The 19,355-nt window shown below is 44.7% G+C and overlaps 1 protein-coding gene and 1 pseudogene across 1 annotated transcript; one reads left to right on the plus strand and one right to left on the minus strand.

Annotated features, from left to right (window-relative positions):
• Positions 1–4,316: 4,316 nt before the first annotated feature.
• On the minus strand, positions 4,317–8,593 carry PURA (purine rich element binding protein A). The gene has a single exon (XM_069970337.1). The coding sequence runs from the start codon at positions 8,540–8,542 to the stop codon at positions 7,688–7,690; it is 855 nt and encodes a 284-aa protein (XP_069826438.1). The 5' UTR covers positions 8,543–8,593; the 3' UTR covers positions 4,317–7,687.
• A 1,735-nt stretch (positions 8,594–10,328) lies between these two features.
• On the plus strand, positions 10,329–10,399 carry LOC138781817 (U6 spliceosomal RNA; annotated as a pseudogene).
• The last annotated feature ends 8,956 nt before the right edge of the window (positions 10,400–19,355 follow it).

The raw sequence follows: 19,355 nt of genomic DNA on the forward strand, positions 1-19,355 counted from the left end.
TTTCTGTGTTTTCAATCCACTCCTGGTTTTGGTTGCTATGAGGACCTGACATGAGGACCAAATACAGCCTCAAATATACATAGTGTGAACCCAGCCTTAATATGCATGACAGGCTCGGCAGCTGCAATTGGTCCTGGCCCGGCCAAATTTTGTGCATGCGCAGTAAGAGTACTGTTGTGGTGCCCAGCAGTTCTTACAGCACATACGCAGGGTTTTGCCTGGCCAGGACCAAGGTCAGCAGCGCGATGCACCAAATTAACTTATTAGCATATAGCATATGTTTTTACAGCAAAATGAGGAACAGAGTGGCAGATTAAAATACCAAAGTGGCAATGTATTAAAGCGACTCTGTACCCACAATCTGACCCCCCCCCCCCCAAACCACTTGTACCTTCGGATAGCTGCTTTTAATCCAAAATCTGTCCTGTGGTCCGTTCGGCAGGTAATGCAGTTATTGTCCTAAGGGTACAAACACACACAGCAGATACGCAGCAGATTTTATGCTGTGTTCAGTTATGTAGATCTAATCTGCTGCGTATTGCAGCAGTAAATACGCAGCGTATATGCCGTGTGTGTTTGTACCCTTAAAACAACTTTTAAACTGGCAGCCCTGTGTCATACAGGAGTAGCCCTAACTTTGCACCACCCCTCCGTCCCTCCTCCCCACCCTCTTCATTAGGAATGCTCCAGGCAGATTGCCTCCTATTTCCCACCTGTGTCAGCCCGGCACATGGGCTGGATCGTTACTCACCTGTGCAATGTTCAGCATGAAGAAAATGTTCCAGTGCATTCCTAATGATAAAGATGAGGGACGGAGGGGTGGTGCAAAGTTAGGGCACAGATACTCCCGTTGGGCACGGGGCTGCAAGTTTAAAAGTTGTTTTTAGGAAAATAACTGCATCACCTGCCGAACAGACCCCGGGACAGATCTTGGATTAAAAGCAGCTATCTGAAGGTACAAGTGGTTTGGGGGGTCAGATTGTGGGTACAGAGCTGCTTTAAGGGTCCCAGCAACTATCCCACCAGACCACAAGGTCAGTATGTACTATAGTGGTGATGAAAAATTTCTAACTAATAAGAATCTATCAGCTGGGTTGTTCCTATAGACTTCGAGCAGACTGGGAATTAATCATTTTGTTTACACCAGGTTTGGATGTTAAAAAAAAGTTGCGCATTTCTTTTTAAGGGTGGTTCACACGTAATGAATCGCACTAGGTTTCGTGCTGCAAGTTCAACTGTGAAATCCATTGCGATTCCCGGCACTGTCATTTTGAATAGGTTTACAAACTTGTAGCAAAATTTTCACCCCGTTGTATGTAAAGCAACATCCCCCTTAACTCACGGCAGCCTGGTGTATACTGCAGTGGCCGCAGTAGGATGGTGCACTGGTTGGTTGGGCGGGATGTCAGGATGACGGGAGCCACAAAAGCAGGCTGGAGCGCGGACTGGTAAAGTATGCACCGGGCCACCGTGGGTCAAGGCGGGATGTTGCTTTACATACTCGCAGCTTAATAAAAATTCCACTGCAAGTATGTAAACCTTTTCAAACCGACAGTGTCGGGAATCACAGTGATTCGCTACGTGTGAACCCACCCTAAAGCTCATTTATACAAAAAATCTTATTTTGATTCCAGAGTGCTGTACATATGATAAGGGTTAACATGCAGAATGTATGCAATACAGAATTCAACATAACATCAAGAAAACATGAAGTAAATGGCAGCCTCATACATAGGGAAAGAAATTTGCCCATTTTTGTCAGATTTATGCTGCCCTTAGCAGAGCTTAGCGTAAAATGTTTGGGGCTTCCACAGCCCAAGGGATACCAGAGCTGGCGTAGATTTCTACTGGCAGCGGCTGCAGATTTATTAAGTCATGCATGTCTTAAAGGGGCACCCCAGCAAAAAATGTATTCCTTTCAAATCAACTGGTGTCAGAAGGTAATATTTGTGATTTACTTCTATTTAAAAATCTTAAAGGTTTTTAAAAAATTTTTGCGCTCATCTTGACTGAATGTATGTGAGGATAGCAGTCAGACAACAGCTAACTACAATGTATGGCAAAACGTATTGACTAGGTCAAATACAAGGTGCGGGTTTGGAAAGATGAGACTGTTCTCTCCCTATACACAATGTGGTTAGAGACAGATTCCCTTTAAAGGGGGAACACTTCACTTTTCTTCTAAAGCTTGAAAAGACATCTGTCAGCAGGATCGTCTATAATAAACTAGAGGTATAGATAAAGAGTACCAGTGACGCGGAGACACATAGCTTTAATTTCCCCCAAAATCTTATACTTGCACAGTATCATCTACAACTTGATGGCATTCTTACAGGATCTGGTGGGTGGGTGTTGCATTTGGTCAGTGGTAATGCCCCAGTGCACCAGAGACTCATTAGCATATTACTAACAATGAAGCTATCTCCAGAAGGATGCAGCAGAAACGCATAACCAAGGTATATTTTGTGATCAACATCACTGGTACTTTTTATTCACACTTGTAGTTTATCATTAGCAACATGGCTGATAGAGCCTCTTTAAAGGGGTTGTCTGATAAATTATTTTTCTTAATTAAAAAAGTAACCAGGTTGGCTTTAATAAAAAATCCCCCACTGCTCATAACCTTCTGTTCTCCATCTTGACACAAGAAAATATCCAATCAGCCAAATAATAACCACCCTGAAATAAAGGACCCTGAAAAATCCCAATAGAAGCAGTAGTGGCTTCCACCATGACAGTACAGACTGCAACAATGTCATGGACTGTCAAGGGGGTGGTCATCTGTGCTCAGTTCTCAATAGGGCACGGAATGGAGCGCTTTCCTTGTTAAAAATTGACCAGTAGTCAACCTAATGCTCCCTTTAGCATACTGGACTCTGAAACTGACCAGCAGCTAGTGAGCAGGGTGGCCAAAGAAAGTAAAAGCAGCAACTTCGAGCACGCTTGGGTTAGTCTGAGCTGGAGCTTGTGGCATTTGATGCAGCCCTAGGGAGTCCTGGAAGACATGGATACAGACATAGGCTCAGATATGCTCACAGATAATATATCTGTCCGTATTTTGGTCAGTCTTCTTTCAACCAAAACCACAGATGATGTGCAATCTTTCCATTACAATTTTGCCATAATTTCCACTCCTGATTTTGATTGCCAAAAAGAGTGACGAAAATACTATGTGTGAACATAGCCATTGACAGCATGTCAAAGTTTGCTCACCTCTACTGCCTAACACTATTAGATAGTTGTTAGGTCAAGGAGACACATGGTACCTTTCCTATATCTCTCTGTGCTTCCGAAACATAGAACAATTATTTTATTCTTCAGGGAAAATCGTTAAAGAGCAGGCTTTTCCAAGGTTCTGAAGTGCTGAGTGCTGTAACGCCTCCTTGTCCCCCTTCCCATCCTTGTCCTGGCTTGATTAGATCCCAAGTAGGATCAGGTATGGGAAAGGGAAAAAGGATCTATTTCAGCTTACAGCATTTCAGGAATAAAAGCATTTATCCAAGCTATGGAAGCACAGAGGGATAAATGAAAGGTACCAGCTGTCTCCTTGACTAGATTATCGGTAACAAAAGTTGGCTATTGGCAAAGAGTGGCTTCCATTCTGAACGCATATTTGGAAACCCAACATAACAGTGTCAGCAGTTTGAAACATGAATTGCGTCTGACATTCACTTTAAGCCCTTCCCATAGCATCAGCATCAAGTGTCAGATATAGTAGCCAGATTCAGAGCCAACCCTCAAACCAGCAATTTCAGGCTGTAAATACTCCAGTCAATGGTGACTCCCTAGTTATCCCATATGCTTTGAATAGGAGATAACTATGGATCTTAAAAAAAAAAAACACCTTTAAAGATTAGCAGTGACAAGTGGCCACCATCTGACATTAAGGTGCCCAAATTAAAGTGACATCACAAAGAAGGCCTTTAGGGGATATTTACCAATGATCTATCCCTATGCTTTTCTTTAATGGGTAACTATCACTTGGCGAGTGCGACACGAACCTCCAAAAAAATTCAGCAGGTGGGCAGCCCTCTTCTGACACGAGCCGCGGTACAGAACTCCTGCTTTGTGTGTTACATCTCAGTCTATGGCACTCCGGGGAGTTCTGTACCACGGCTGGTGTCAGAAGAGGACTGCCCACCTGCTGGATTCTTATGGAAATTCCTGTCGCACTCGCCATGTGATAGGTATCACAAGTTTGTCAGTAAGAGGTGACATTGAAGGCGTATTTCCCTCTGGTATCAATATCGGTATAGCGCTTCGCTGTTTAAGGCAGATCTCACAGAAAGTCACAGAATCACTAAAGCTCAAGAAAATTGAATGAGTAATGGTGATACAGGATCACTTTATTAAAATACACAAAACACGTTTTGGGATCTGACTGATCCCCTTTATCATTGTAGCATATAATACAGAAGCTTGCTGTGTGGTATATATCTGTATATATACACATAAAAAAGGTGCGTAAGTGCGGCAAAAAAATAAACATACATACAATTATACAAATAAAGTGCACACAATTCCCAATAAATATATCTTTGAATTCATTCATCTATACACAAAAAAAAGTTATAAAAATTGATCATTACAAAACTGTTAGATCTCTATATTTATATATATATATTTATATGATATATGTGCGCTTTTCAACTGGAGCAAATGACCAAGGTTACCCTAACACCATAGTGTCTGCTACGGGTGGGAGCCAATGTCAGAGATGAAGAGTCAGCCAAGTAAGGTTGCTTTATAGTAGTTCCTCCTACAGGGATTCCTATGGACACTTTTAGAGACATAAAGGGAAAGAACAGTGCATGGACTGGTGGATATGACGGAGCACAGCCTGAACATTGTCAGCTTGGGGCGTGCCAAAAGGAGAGAAAAGAGGTACAGGCCAAAAAGAGGTAGTAGTGGTCACCCACCGACAGCGAGATCTCTATGACATGGGGGAAGGTATGGAGGCTGAGGGGAGCTATGGGGACTTTGAATACTAAATAATTGTCTATGGAAGCCAACATTGGACAAAAAGGTAAAATCAAAGCACCTACAAACCTTTAGGAGGCTGTTGATGGTGTTTTATGGTTTTATGTAAATGCACTTAAAAGACTTTTTCAGGCTTATACATTTTATTTAAAGGTTTAATATACCGAAAGTGTTACTGTCATTTAAGTAAATGTTAACTATTTAGCACTGAGACCCCCCTCTGATTGTTAGATATAGCTGGGTGAAGTGCACGTCAGGTTGCTTCATTATAAGTAGAGTCAGATCAGGTGGCCGCCAGGGAGTGATGTGCACTGACTAACGCTTCACCTGGCTGTACCTAATGACCAGAGAAAGTCTCAGCACTGAGACCCCGACCAATCTAAAATTTAGAGGCCCCAAGAGTTTATTTAAATGACAGTAACACTTTAGAACGTCCCCTGTTCCATTTGGCTTTGCAGCTTTTGGCAACAATATGGCGTCATATGAAGACCTTCCGTCCATGCTGCCGCCATATGCTGATAACCAAAGGCCAGCAAGGCGGCAACAGCTCAAAACCTAACAGTAAAATATATTGCAATTGTTTCCTGGTTCTCTTTTCCATTTCGAGGTATGTTACAATTTTCTTAGAATTCCGAGAACATCCCATACGTTACTTTACAATGAAAAGTTCTGCAACTTTCTCATACTCGCTTAGCTGTCCATTCACCGACAGCGGTCAGGATTACAAACAAAGTATGTTAGAAAGTCGAAGCACTTTTTATTTTACAGTGATCAAACTTTGGGAACATAAAAGCAAAAAACTTAGAAAAAGTAAATCTTGGAACGCTGAAGGGACTGAATTTATAAGTGTACAGTGGGGTGAACAGGTTATACAGTAACAAGACTGAGAGGGGGCGATGTACCTGAAGAGGATACATAACCTGCACTGTGACCTGGAGGCGACTCACAATATGGCGGTAGGGCTCTATAAATAAAACTCTGCTTTTAGAAATCTTTGGATTGTTTCATACAGGGAATAGAACTAGTTAACAGAAATGAGAAAAGTCAATGGAGACATTTCATTGCACTAACTTTTCTCAGTCTTTGGGGTCGTGATCTTTTTCCCTGCCCCTCTGAGGGGCATTTAGTGGAAGCAGTCCTACCCCATCATATATATGTACGCAGTAATCTAGAAGGAGTGGGCCTTGGCGAGACGTCCCCTTCGCTTACACTATACATAGCTTTTTATAATGTTGCTTAACAATTGCATATTGAGAGTAAAGTGCTGGAGATGGGCATAGGTGCAGCTATTGGGGGGGGGGGGGGGGGGGGGGGGGCTGTCCCATACATTGTATATTGCCTCGATTAGTCCCTGGCCTGTATATGTCGTCTTTATGTGTGTTTTACTGTGTGGATTTTTACTCTTGCCTTTATAGCGACAGGTGAGGTTTCTAGATCTGGAGAACATAGGCTCTATGCTACGATACAGTCATTGGCAAACTAGTATCAGATATCTGGATGACGGGCATGGATGACACGACTACTTCTCCTCGGCATCTGAGTGGGCAGATGTTCGCTCCCGAGCGTCCTAGCCAAAGGAAACACAAATAAAGAGTGTTGTGATGGTACAAGGAGGCGGCTGAAAGACACAGCAAAAAGCATGTTAGTCAAGGTTCCCCTAGACGCCAGCACGGAGGAGGGTCTGTGAGAAGAAGAAGAGGACCTACTTAAAAACCTTCTTTAATAATGGATTTAGAAGTGCATCAAAATTCATCAATGATATATTGGGGGGGTTCTGTCCCCCCCCCCCCCCAAGTGGAATACAAAACATACTGTTCAGCATCTATACATAAACCTTTAGTCTATAAATACAGAGAGATCTTATATACATGGCAGACATTTAGAAAGAGGAACAAGCTGCTTTTTTGTTTTGTTTTTTTAGACTGGAAATAAATTATTTTCCGGTAAACTGGCAAAAATCACAAATTAACAAAATTTCCTTTAAAATGTTCTCGTTTAATCATGTTTCATGTTCACAGAATCGTCACCGACCATTAATGCTCTAGGTCCAGATGCAATGCATATTGTAGAAAAGAGAGCACTTTTTTTTTTTTTTTTTATTGAATAACCTATGTACCTTGATACTCTACAAACCTCTGCATAACATGGGACACACAGCATGCCTATAGCCCTGGTATGTACACGGCCCTAGAGGAGAAGGCGGCCGGCGGCGGCGGCAGGGACAACCTCCAGCCCAGTCTGGACATTTGGTAACCAAAAAAAAAAATAAGAAGAAAAACTAAAATCTCTCTTTTGTATTTTTTTATATGTCTTCTAAAATATCTCTTTGTGCTAAAGTCAAATGTTAGCGACATGAAAGGACCTGTGTCTGTCTGTCATAGAGCTCATCATCCTCCTCCTCCTCATCATCATAGCAGGTGTAGAAAAGTTCTCAGTTAATAGGGAAATAAACACTCAATCCTTTATAGTTTCATCATCATCAAGTAGGAAACACAGTTCAATATATAACGTTATTACTCTGTTTAGCAGCTGCTTACTGTTTATACGGTGGGGTAGTGGACGACATCCAGCGATGGGAGTGACACGGTGTGTCAGTCTGTGGCGGCGGGTGGTGGGCGGTGCTCCCGACGAGGAGTTCTATGATAACAGTTCTCACTTGGAATCTTCTCGGAGATCGTCGTCGTGGTCGCGTGCCGACCGCTCAGTCTCAATCGTCGTCGCCGTCGTCCCCGTGCGCTTCCTCCTGCTGCTGCTGGTGCTCGGAGGCGCGCTTCTCCCGCTGCTTCTCCTGGATCTTCTTCATCTCCTCGGCGTACTTGCAGAAAGTGTGCCCGAATTTAGCCCACACTTTGTACGGGACGGTGATGGAGTTGCGGTACGTGGGCTTGACCTCGCTCACCCGCATGAACACCCCGTACTTGTTGGAGCCCACGTCGAAGAAGAAGCGTTTGTTGTCCACAGTTAAGGAAGTGCCCTCGGGTAACTCGGCGGGCTCCTCCTCCACCCCGTAGTCGTCGATCAGCTTGGCCAGAGCATCGCGGAACTCGATTAGTCCTTGCGCCGGCAGAGCGATGGTCTGGCCCTGCGTGGAGCCCAGGCCCGGGCCGCGGTTCACCGTCTGGCGGATCCGCAGGAATCGGCCCCGCTGGTTCTCCTTCAGGTCCATGTAGTACTTTCGGTTCTCCCGGACCAGGAACTCGCTCTTGAGCGCCCGCCGGGGCTCGTCCTGCGCCATGTCCGGGTTGCTGGGTCCCAGCTGCGCGTAGTGCTCGATGAAATCCCCCAGGTAGTCGCGGAACTCCACCGCCACGGACATGGACAGGGTCAGCCGGCTCTTGTTGCCTCCAGCCCCGACCTCGGCGATCTTTAGGAAGCGGCCCTTAGCGTTCTGCTTAACGTCCAGGTAGAAGCGCTTGTTCTGAATGTCCACGCGCTTGGAGGCCAGCTCCTGGGTCTCGTGCTGCAGGGCCGATCCTCCGAGTCCCGAGGCCGGGTGTAACGAGCTGCCGCCTGAACTCATAGCCGCTCCTCCTTGCTCGCTTCCACTGTCTCTATCCGCCATGATGCCGCCTGCCTTCTTCCCCTCTCCCTGCAACTCCCACAGACGGGACGCTGCTATCGCGAGAGCTCGCCGCGGGAGAGACGGACGCGGCTTGCGCCGCTGCTGCCCACCAAGCGCCGGGAGGGGGCGCTCAAATTTCCCCCAACTTGTGTCTGCCTTGTCAGAGGCGATTTTCATTCAGTTTGATTGTGGTGCGTCAGATTTTATGGGTAGATACAAAGTAGTAGTCTTCTATGCACCCCACCCTAGAAGGTCTGCTTCTGACTGTGGCATGAACCGTGACAAATCCTGCACCAAGCTGCCCTGCACCTGGCTCTGGTCACATGGTCTTTAGGTTATTCTTCATATTATATAGTCACACTGGGGGAGATTTATCAAACATGGTGTACAGTGAAACTGGCTCAGTTGCCCCTAGCAACCAATCAGATTCCACCTTTCATTCCTCACAGACACTTTGGAAAATGAAAGTTGGAATCTGATTGGTTGCTAGGGGCAACTGAGCCAGTTTCACTTTACACCATGTTTGATAAATCTCCCCCACTGAGTCCATGTTAATGAGGTATTCTAATTTCTGCTTGTTATCCCCTATTGACATTGCACACCCTCTCTGTCCCTCCTCCCCACCCTCTTTATCATTAGGAATGCTCCAGGCAGATTGCCTCCTATTCCCCACCTGTGGTAGCACTGCACATGGGCTGGATCGTTAAGGACCTGTGCAATGTTCAGCATGGAGAAAATGTTTCAGTGGCATTCCTAATGATGAAGAGGGCGGGGAGGAGGGACAGAGGGGTAGTGCAAAGTTAGGGCACAGATACTCCCATTGGGCACGGAAATTCAAGTTTATAAGTTTTTGTTTAGGACAATAACTGCATCACCTGCCGAATGGACAACAGGACAGATCTTGGATTAAAAGCAGCTATCTGAAGGTACAAGTGGTTTGGGGAGGTCAGATTGTGGGTACAGAGTCGCTTTAAGCTAATCCTCCTGCCCACAACCCCCCCCCCCCCCCCCCCATATACAGGCAGGCCCGCCTCAGTTGAGTATTTGGAGGAAAGTGTCATTTTGGATTTCAGCTCTCTGGATCCCAGATTGTCTATCGTTGTATCTTCTTTTTTCTCCTCCTGCTTTCTAAAATTCAACATGGATGAAACAGAACTTATTTTCTTCCCCCCATTTCACTCCACCCCTCCATCCAGGCCCGCTTCTGCCATGAGGCGGAATGAGCCTTCCGCCTCAGGCGGCAGAATTTGCGGTCCGGCAGGGGGCGGCATTATGTCCCCCCTGCTGTCATTTTTGTTAAGTATCACTTAACAAAAATGACAGCGGCCACTCACCTGTCCCGTCGCCCGCGCTCTCCACATCCCGTCAGGTCCCGCGATGTCACCCTGCAGCTGTCACGGACCTCCAGGCTGTGGTGAGTGCCCGGGGTCGGTGGGGGACGCGCTGGGGTGATCGGGTCGCGCGGGACCCGATCACCCCACTCACTCGCCACAGCCTGGAGGTCCGTGACAGCTGCAGGGTGACATCGCGGGACCTGACGGGATGTGGAGACAGCAGAGAACGCGGGCCGACTGCGGTGTGGGACAGGTGAGTAGATGGCTGCTGCTGCGGGGGGGGGGGGGGTCCGGGGGGATGTCGGCTATCACTCGGGGCGGCCGCCTGAGGTTTGCCTCAGGCGGCAGAAACCCTTGAATCGGCCCTGCCTCCATCTAATCTAACTACCAATGGAGATGCTTACTATGGGGAGTTGGAGTGGCTAACTACCAGAGGAGAAGGGGGATTAACTGTGCTCGCTTCGGCAGCACATATACTAAAATTGGAATGATACAGAAAAGATTAGCATGGCCCCTGCGCAAGTAAAAAAAGAAGGGGGTTAACTAACAGGGGAGATGCTTATGTGGGAGGGATGGGAGGTGACTACGTTGGAGGGAGAGGGGTTAACTACTAGTAGAGATACCTATAAGGAGGGAAGAGAATACAAGGAACGATGCTCACCGAAGAGGCTAACTACCACGGGAGATGACTACATGTAGGGGTAGTAACTACCAGGGGTGATTACATACAGTGGAGTGTCTACATGAGGTATACTACATACTAGTGGGCTTACTACTGGGGATGGGTAACTTACAGGGAGATGCCTACCTACCACAGACACTCCTATGGGGGAAATAGCAACATTGGGAATACTAACTACTTGGGGGTGACTACCTACACAGGTATGCATACAGGGGCACAGAGGAGTCTAACTACTGTATACAGAGGGAACGAACCACTATATGAGGGCACAGATGGGGCAGTATAGATGTGGAGGATGAAGATTGTGTATGAGTGAGGAGCCTAAAATGTTTGTCTGGCAGATCCTATGGGGATGACCTGTGACTGTGAAAATTCCTCATGATAGCCCAGGCCAGATGGAGAGGAAGAGGAAAAGTGAGCAACTCCAATCAGAGAATAAGCGCACTTATGGTGTGCAGAGCCTGTATAAAGTGGTATTATAGGAAATATTGGTCATGGTATACAGGATTTGGTCAGTGTGACAGTGATATATATGGTAAGAATTTTGTTCCTTATATATAGGTGTACAATACTCCCTTTATACTACATGTGTGTGTGTGTGTGTGTGTGTGTGTATATATATATATATATATATATATATATATATATATATATGTATGTGTGTGTGTGTGTGTGTGTGTGTGTGTGTGTTTTTCATGATCATATATGATAGGTTTAGGACTACCTCCTTTTGTGCTCCCCCCTTGTTCGTACCACACACAACCGTCTCCAAGACTTTGCCAGAGCCTCCCCCATACTCAAACTCTCTACCCTGGTACATCCGGCTCTCATCCATCATAAAGACCTTCAAAAGCAACCTAAAAACACATCTCTGTATACCAGGCTAGAACCCATAACTCTGCACCTCGCTGTGACTAGCTGTACCCTTACCTACTGTCTCCTTCCCCTTACATTTATAGGTTATAAATAGAGACGAGCGAACCTCGAGCATGCTCGAGTTCATCCGAACCCGAACATTCGTCATTTGATTAACGGTGGCTGCTGAAGTTGGATAAAGCTCTAAACTTGTCTGGAAAACATGGATACAGCCAATGACTATATCCATGTTTTCGACATAGCCTTAGGGCTTTATCCAACGTCAGCAGCCACCGCTAATCAAATGCCGAACGATCGGGTTCGGATTGACTCGAGCATGCTCGAGGCTCGCTCCTCTCTAGTTATAAAGCCTTGTGGGCGGGGTCCTCTATCCCTATATAACAGCATGCCATTTACCTTATTGATGTAACATGTTTTGATCTTGTAATGTTCTGTTTGTCACCCCCCTATTGCTTGTATAGTGCTCTGGAATCAAGGGTGCTTTGAAAAAAAAAACTATAAAAGGTTTAGCAAAAATAAGGGACAATTTATTTGTTTAGTACTGTTGTGGGCCCTGAATTGAGTGCTGGTACCCTGTGCTAATAATTTAAACATATTGGGGGAGATTTATCAAACATGGTGTAAAGTGAAACTGGCTCAGTTGCCCCTAGCAACCAATCAGATTCCACTTTTCATTCCTCACAGACTCTTTGGAAAATGAAAAGTGGAATCTGATTGGTTGCTAGGGGCGACTGAGCCAGTTTTACTTTACACCATGTTTGATAAATCTCCCCCATTCTTTTTATTGCTGTTTTCCCCTGCAACCGATTCTTGCATTAACCCCTTCAGGACCAGACTAATATTTTTTGCGTTTTTTTTCCTCCTGTGTTTAAAAGGCCATAGCGCTTAAATTTTTTCACCTACAGACCACATGAGCCCTTATTTTTTGTGCCAACAATTGTAATTTGCAATGGCAGGCTTAATTTGTGCATAAATATGCTGCCAAACCAGAAAAAAATTTAATGTGTGATGAAATTGTAAAAAAGGTAATTTGGGGAGTATTTGTATTTACGCCGTTTGCCCTAGGGTATAACTGACTTGTTATGCATGTTCCTCAAGTTGTTATGATTACAACGATATGTAACTTGCATAACTTATTTTATTTGATGGCTTTTAAAAAATTAAAATCTTTTTTTTTTTTAAATTAATGTTCCTTTAAAATTGCTCTATTACCATGATCGCTTGATCGCTTTTTATTACAATTTTTTGGGATTTGATGCAACCAAAATGCCCAATTTTGCACTTTAAAATTATTTAGCGCTTACGCCATTTACCGTGCGAGAACAGAAATGTGATAATTTAATAGTTCAGGCGATTATGCACGCGGCGATACTGAATATGTTTGTTAATGTTTATAAAATGGAGAAAGGGGGGTGATTCAAACTTTTATTAGGGGAGGGGATTATTTATTAATTAAAAAAACAAAACATTTATTTACTTTTTTACACACATACTAGAAGCCCCCTCTGATCTCTTATAGAGACCTATGCAGTATAGATATACTGCATGGATCTATGAGATAGGCACTCTATTGCTTTTTGGCTGCAGCCGAAAACAATAGAGTGCCGAGGCGGGTCATTGCCATTACGGTGCAGGGGGGGGGGGGTCAATTTCTGCAACTAAGGCCATACTTTTGACGGAAAGATACGTTGCTTAATCTTCTATGGAATTCCATATGGATCTATGGATCCCTAGCGGCGCCGCAAACAACTGAATAGCGGCCGCAGAAAACCCTGTCAGAGCACACTATGGAGTGAGCGGCTCCGGCCGTACGCTCCATAGTCTGCAGTGGGGAGTTCTGATGTGGGCGCGCACGGATGTGACCGCATCAGAACTATGCGGCTTGAAAGATCATCCGGCCGGTACTGCAGTACTGGCTGGGATGATCTTTTCAGCGCTTTCCAGCGCTACAAAACAATGGCCACTTTTCCCCTACTGTTGTCCCCAGTTCAGGTGTGGTTTGCAATTAAGCTCCATTTACTTCAATGGAACAGAGTTTCAAAACCCCACCCAAACTGGAGACAACAGTAGGGGGAAAGTGGCCATATTTTTGTAGCACTGGATAACCCCTTGAACATAGCCTAAGACTGTTTTACATGGCCCGACCTGTGGGCGCTTAGTTGCAGAGCCTAGCAACAGCTGCACAAACATTGCTAGTGATGTTCGTGCAGCCTTTCCCTTTAATCAGCTGTCTGCCATCACATAACATGGAGTGATATTTTTTTTTTACATGTTTAAAGCGATCAGCCAAGGAGTGAGCATGTTCCCGCGGGTCTGCTGATCACTAGCTCTATTACACAAGGAGATAGGTGCCTGATGTGGCAGATAATCTCTCCATGTATAAGGCCCTTTAGCCCCATTAACAGTGGGAGTCCATCTTTCTAGCACACTGCTGAGCTAATCTACGTCTGCTAAGACCCAGCAGCTTCTGCAGCTACCATGCACACTGTGATCACATGATAACCAGGAAGCGAAGTGGGAAGCCTTATGGCTCCTGCTGAGCTGTGTGCATCCATTGAATGCTGTGTATACAGCGATTTAGAAGGCAGGAGTGGTAATAAAGCATCTCTGGCTTCTCTCTGGAGAGCCTGGCTGTCACTGACTCTCTTCTCTCCTGCAGCCGCATCATTTCTGTGCCACTGCAGACTTTCAAATGATGTTCCTTGCAGAGTCACTTGCGGACTGGCCGGGCGTTTGAAGTCGTTCAGCGGGCCGCAAGTGGTTAATGACTACAGTATAGTGGGAAGGTATTTATATCCACTGACACGGTTTCACTTTGGTTGAGAAAAGCTCCATGGTGGAGGTGAAACATTGCATTTGTGAACATAAGTGAATAAAATGTCATTCTTTGCTGGACATGCGGGAGTTCTGTTCTCACTGCCATTTATAAGTGAATAGTGGGGGTTGCTTGGAGTTTGGTTCTCAGAAGGCTTTAGACCCACCTGTACAAAATAAATGCTATGCTGCTGTATATTTGCTTTCAATTACTTATAAATACGAAGAGATGGAACAATTTGGATTTGTAGAAATGAAAATAGCTTCCTTGGAGGGATTCCTGTATGTCATCAAGGTGGGTTCAATTTGTATTCCTCACCACTAAAATGTAGACTATATATTAATAGAGGATAAATGACACCATGTCAAAGGTTTAACCACTTTATAGTAAGATTGCTCAGTGTACAGTATTAGGTTATGTTCACACTATGTAAGAGACCGGCCGTTCCGTGACCTGGCCGGGTCATAGAATGGCCGGTCTCTGCAAAGATCATCCCGGCCGGTACTGCAGTATCGGCCGGATGATCTTTATGGCCGTAGTGTTCTGATGCAGGCGCATCAGCGCGTGCCCGCATCAGAACTCCCCATACAATGAAGCAAGTGGCCAGAGCCGCTCGCTTCATTGTGTGAACCGACAGGGTTTCCTACGACCGCAATTCACTAAATTGCAGCCGCAGAAAACTGACATGTCAGTTGTTTGCGGCGCCGCACGGGATCCCGGCCGGAGCATATACGATGTGTATACGCTTCGGCCGGGATCCCATAGAACAATAGGTATTGTTCCACAGCGTGCAAAGTACGGCTGATGTTGCCGATTAACGTAGTGTGAACATAGCCTTAGTAAGTGTACTCACTGCACTTACCGACAGCAGCTCCCTGTGTACCTCATAGAGCTGAAAGTGGAACTCCACGTAGGGAAAAATTGTTTTCTATTAAGAGTACAGTAAAAGTTATATAGATGTGTCTATGTAATATATTACCATATCTGTATGGTTCTGCCACACCGATAGCTGATAGAAATCCAGGAAGTGAAGAAAAATAGCCTCTGTGCCAATCGACATTGTCTCCTGCTCCCACCGCTCTCCCACCTTAGGAGACAAATATTCCATGCCTCTGTCTCACATTGTGTGTGTTTGCTGAGATCAGGTTGATGATGCATGACAGGGGGCAAGGCATGATCTCTCAGGAGGCTTGGCTGGATCCCTCAATTCCCTGAGTGATCCACCAACTCTGAATGGTCAGAATCAGGTGCAGCACTAATTTTACTGATTATGATGGGTGGGGGACTGTGATGATGAGGGAAAGCATTGCATTCTGGGAACTGCGCAACCAGAACCTGCTCCTCCATGTCGGACATCTTACGGACAGACCTACTACAGAGCAGGATAGCACAGCCTGGAGGAGGGGAGTCTGATTTCAGCTCTATGATGTACATAGGGAGCTTCTGTCAGTAAGTGCAATGAGTACACTTACTAATACTGTACACGCAACAATTTTACTATAAAGTGGCCAACCCCTTTAAGCATGATAGTCACTTGTGACGTGCAATAAGTCCTTAAGATTTATTCTGTTTAACGTGTCACAGATCCTTTCTACATATAGTCTACAGAAAGGACATTTAAAGGAGAAGTCTGGCGGGTGTGGGGGGGGGGGGTAGGTTTGGGGCTTGTGGTGTTAAAAAATTATTTTGGGCAGAGGGGGACATAGAGAAAGTATGCTTACTGGACCTCATGGTCACACAGTGCCACAGCACTGGGCTCCCATACCTTTCTCCCGGCTGTGGGGCGTCACGACCCAGCTGAAATTTTTACTAAAGGGTGGCATTTAGCCTGCTCAGCCAATCAGTGACTGCAGCAGGGTGCCACGCCAGTCATTGACTGCCTGAGCGGGGCATCCAGGGAGACAGGGATGAGAAGAGGCGCAAGGAGGCATTCCAGCTTTCAGTACTTCAGGGGCCTGGGGACGCCATTTTGACACTTTGCACTGGAAAATTAAAGCCTTTTTTCTTTATGTTATGGAAGTTAAGAAAGATATATGAAAGGTACCATGTGTCTCCTAACAGCTATCTAGCAGTGTCAGCAGTTGGGAGTGTGATTTTTTTACTGGAAAAGTGATCATGGGAACTATAGGCCTAAGTCAGATCTGTTACAGGAGTACAGTGACAGGTGATACCAGTATAAAGAGGTACACATTATAGTTGTTACAACTCAGCCCCACTCCCTGTACAATGACCTTTTAAAAGGTCACATGTCCACAAACCCTTTTCATTCATCTAAATAAGACAGGTCCTGTCTATTGTGTCTATGGTTTTAGGCTTGCTGTCAAGCATGTCACTAAATGCTGTTAAAGGGGAACTCCAGGTAGAGGTTAAAAAAATGAAACTTCTGCAGAAGCATAACGCATTACTTACCTGTCTATCCCAGTTTTGAAACTACCAAAAATCCATTTGTTTGGGGGGGTTTGCTCTCTTTTGTGTTTCTGTCCTTCCTGGTTTAGCATTTCCCAGAATGCAATGCTTTCCCTCATGTGAACATCACAGCCCCCACCCATTACAATCAATAAAATTAGTTCTGCATCTGCTTCTGGCTGGTCAGAGATGGTGAATCAGTCAGGGGATTGGGTTATCCAGCCAAGCCTCCTGTGACATCACACCCTGCCCCCTGTCTGCATCATCAGCCTGATCTCAGCAAACACACACAATGTGAGACAGAGGCATGTAAGATTTGTCTCCTAAGGGGGGATAGTAGAAGGAGCAGGAGACAATGTGAATTGGAACAGGGGCCATTTTTTTCACTTCCTAGATTTCTATCAGCTACCAGTGTGGCAGAACCGTACAGATACAGTAATACATTGTATAGACACATCTATATTACTGTTAATGTACTTTTAATAGAAAACAAGTTTTTCTTATCCGGAGTTCCCCTTTAAATAGCACAGACAAGAAGGCAGACACAGAAAACATAAAAAACATACAATTAGACGATAGCTCTTATTAAAAGAAAAAAAATCTAGGTGATACCTTTAATGTGGGTAAATGTAAAATTTGTACTTGGACCATAAAAACAAAATGTGCAATTATGTGCTAAATAGTAAAACACTGGATAAAACCGCTATTGAACAGGACTTGCAAACTCAACTTTAGGGATCGGTGCCAAGCAGTGGCCGCCAAGGCTAATAAAATCATGAGATGCATCAAAAGAGGCACAGATGTTCATGACAAGGACACAGTTTTGTCTGTTTACAAATCACTAGTCAGACTACATATGGAATACTGGGCCAAATTTTGAGCACCTGTATTAGATATTAAAAAAATCTACTCAGCCCTGTTAAAATGCTATTTTTTTCCTTATTTACAGGAAAAAAAAATTAACAAAACAAAAATAATGTTATTGGTTGTGAACACCCTTTATAACTGGGAATGTATTTGTGTTCAGAATTATAATTCCTATCTAGACCAAATAATAACACAACATATATGTCTGGTGTAGCTTACCAGCAATATATAAATCCTACAAAAATGGCTTACACCAAAAAAATACTGTACAAACAACTGTTAGATATCAATGATTCCTTTATTAAGTAAATAATAAATACACAACAAAATACTGATTTAAAAATAGATATGCAGAGATGACATAGATAAACCACAGGCTACACCTGGACCCTTATAATATATAGGGAGCATCCATCCGGTGGTCTATGGCTGCTCTCCCTCCCCAACGCACATTTTGCGTGGCAGCTTGATCACGGGCTATGTATATACCGCTGCCCGCCGGTTTATATACAGATGTAATCCCCCCTCATCTGCAGACGCCTCCGTCATGACGCAGCGCCGCTCCGTCAAAAGCCTCGCCCCCCCCCCCCCACGGCCACGTCACGGAGCGGCTAGGGGCCAGACTTCAAAGGGCACAGGGACGCGATCTGCACTGAGTTCAGCGTCCAATGACAGAGTCTCTGGTGAAAGATATAGATTAAGCCTGGAGCTGGGCACCTCATGTGGAGAGCATAAAACGTAAATATAGGCATATAAAGACCTAGGAAGTACGATGCAAATCGCCTAATTCTATAATCGTGCTACTAAAAAATATATTAAAGTGCTAGTGCATGAATACTGATTATACTATTACACATGATAGATGTTGAAAAAATATATATTAAATAAAAACTGATTATGAATATCAATAAAACATCCCTAATATTGTGCAAAAGTGCATATATTGTATATATTGTGAAAAATCAATTTATAAATATAAGTGAACAACATGTAAATTACCTATGTGTGCATATAATAAATGACTATGTGTAGAATACGTATAGTGTAAAAAAATGGTGTCAGATAATACTACCAACTATTTGTATATTAAAATATGAACACAACAAAAAAAATTACACAACATCTCTAGTGCACTCAACCCACGTCCACCACCCCACCTCATCTCACCACACACATTCATCACACCCCTATAAACCAACCCACTATCCCCACACACATCCCACACCATGCAAAACCATATATATATATACACTCACCGGCCACTTTATTAGGTACACCATGCTAGTAACGGGTTGGACCCCCTTTTGCCTTCAGAACTGCCTCAATTCTTCGTGGCATAGATTCAACAAGGTGCTGGAAGCTTCCTCAGAGATTTTGGTCCATATTGACATGATAGCATCACACAGTTGCCGCAGATTTGTCGGCTGCACATCCATGATGCGAATCTTCCGTTCCACCACATCCCAAAGATGCTCTATTGGATTGAGACCTGTTGACTGTGGAGGCCATTTGAGTACAGTGAACTCATTGTCATGTTCAAGAAACCAGTCTGAGATGATTCTAGCTTTATGACATGGTGCATTATCCTGCTGAAAGTAGCCATCAGATGTTGGGTACATTGTGGTCATAAAGGGATGGACATGGTCAGCAACAATACTCAGGTAGGCTGTGGCATTGCAACGATGCTCAATTGGTACCAAGGGGCCCAAAGAGTGCCAAGAAAATATTCCCCACACCATGACACCACCACCACCAGCCTGAACCGTTGATACAAGGCAGGATGGATCCATGCTTTCATGTTGTTGACGCCAAATTCTGACCCTACCATCCGAA

Source organism: Dendropsophus ebraccatus, chromosome 1, assembly GCF_027789765.1.
Source record: "Dendropsophus ebraccatus isolate aDenEbr1 chromosome 1, aDenEbr1.pat, whole genome shotgun sequence".
Classification (NCBI taxonomy): Eukaryota; Metazoa; Chordata; class Amphibia; order Anura; family Hylidae; genus Dendropsophus; species Dendropsophus ebraccatus.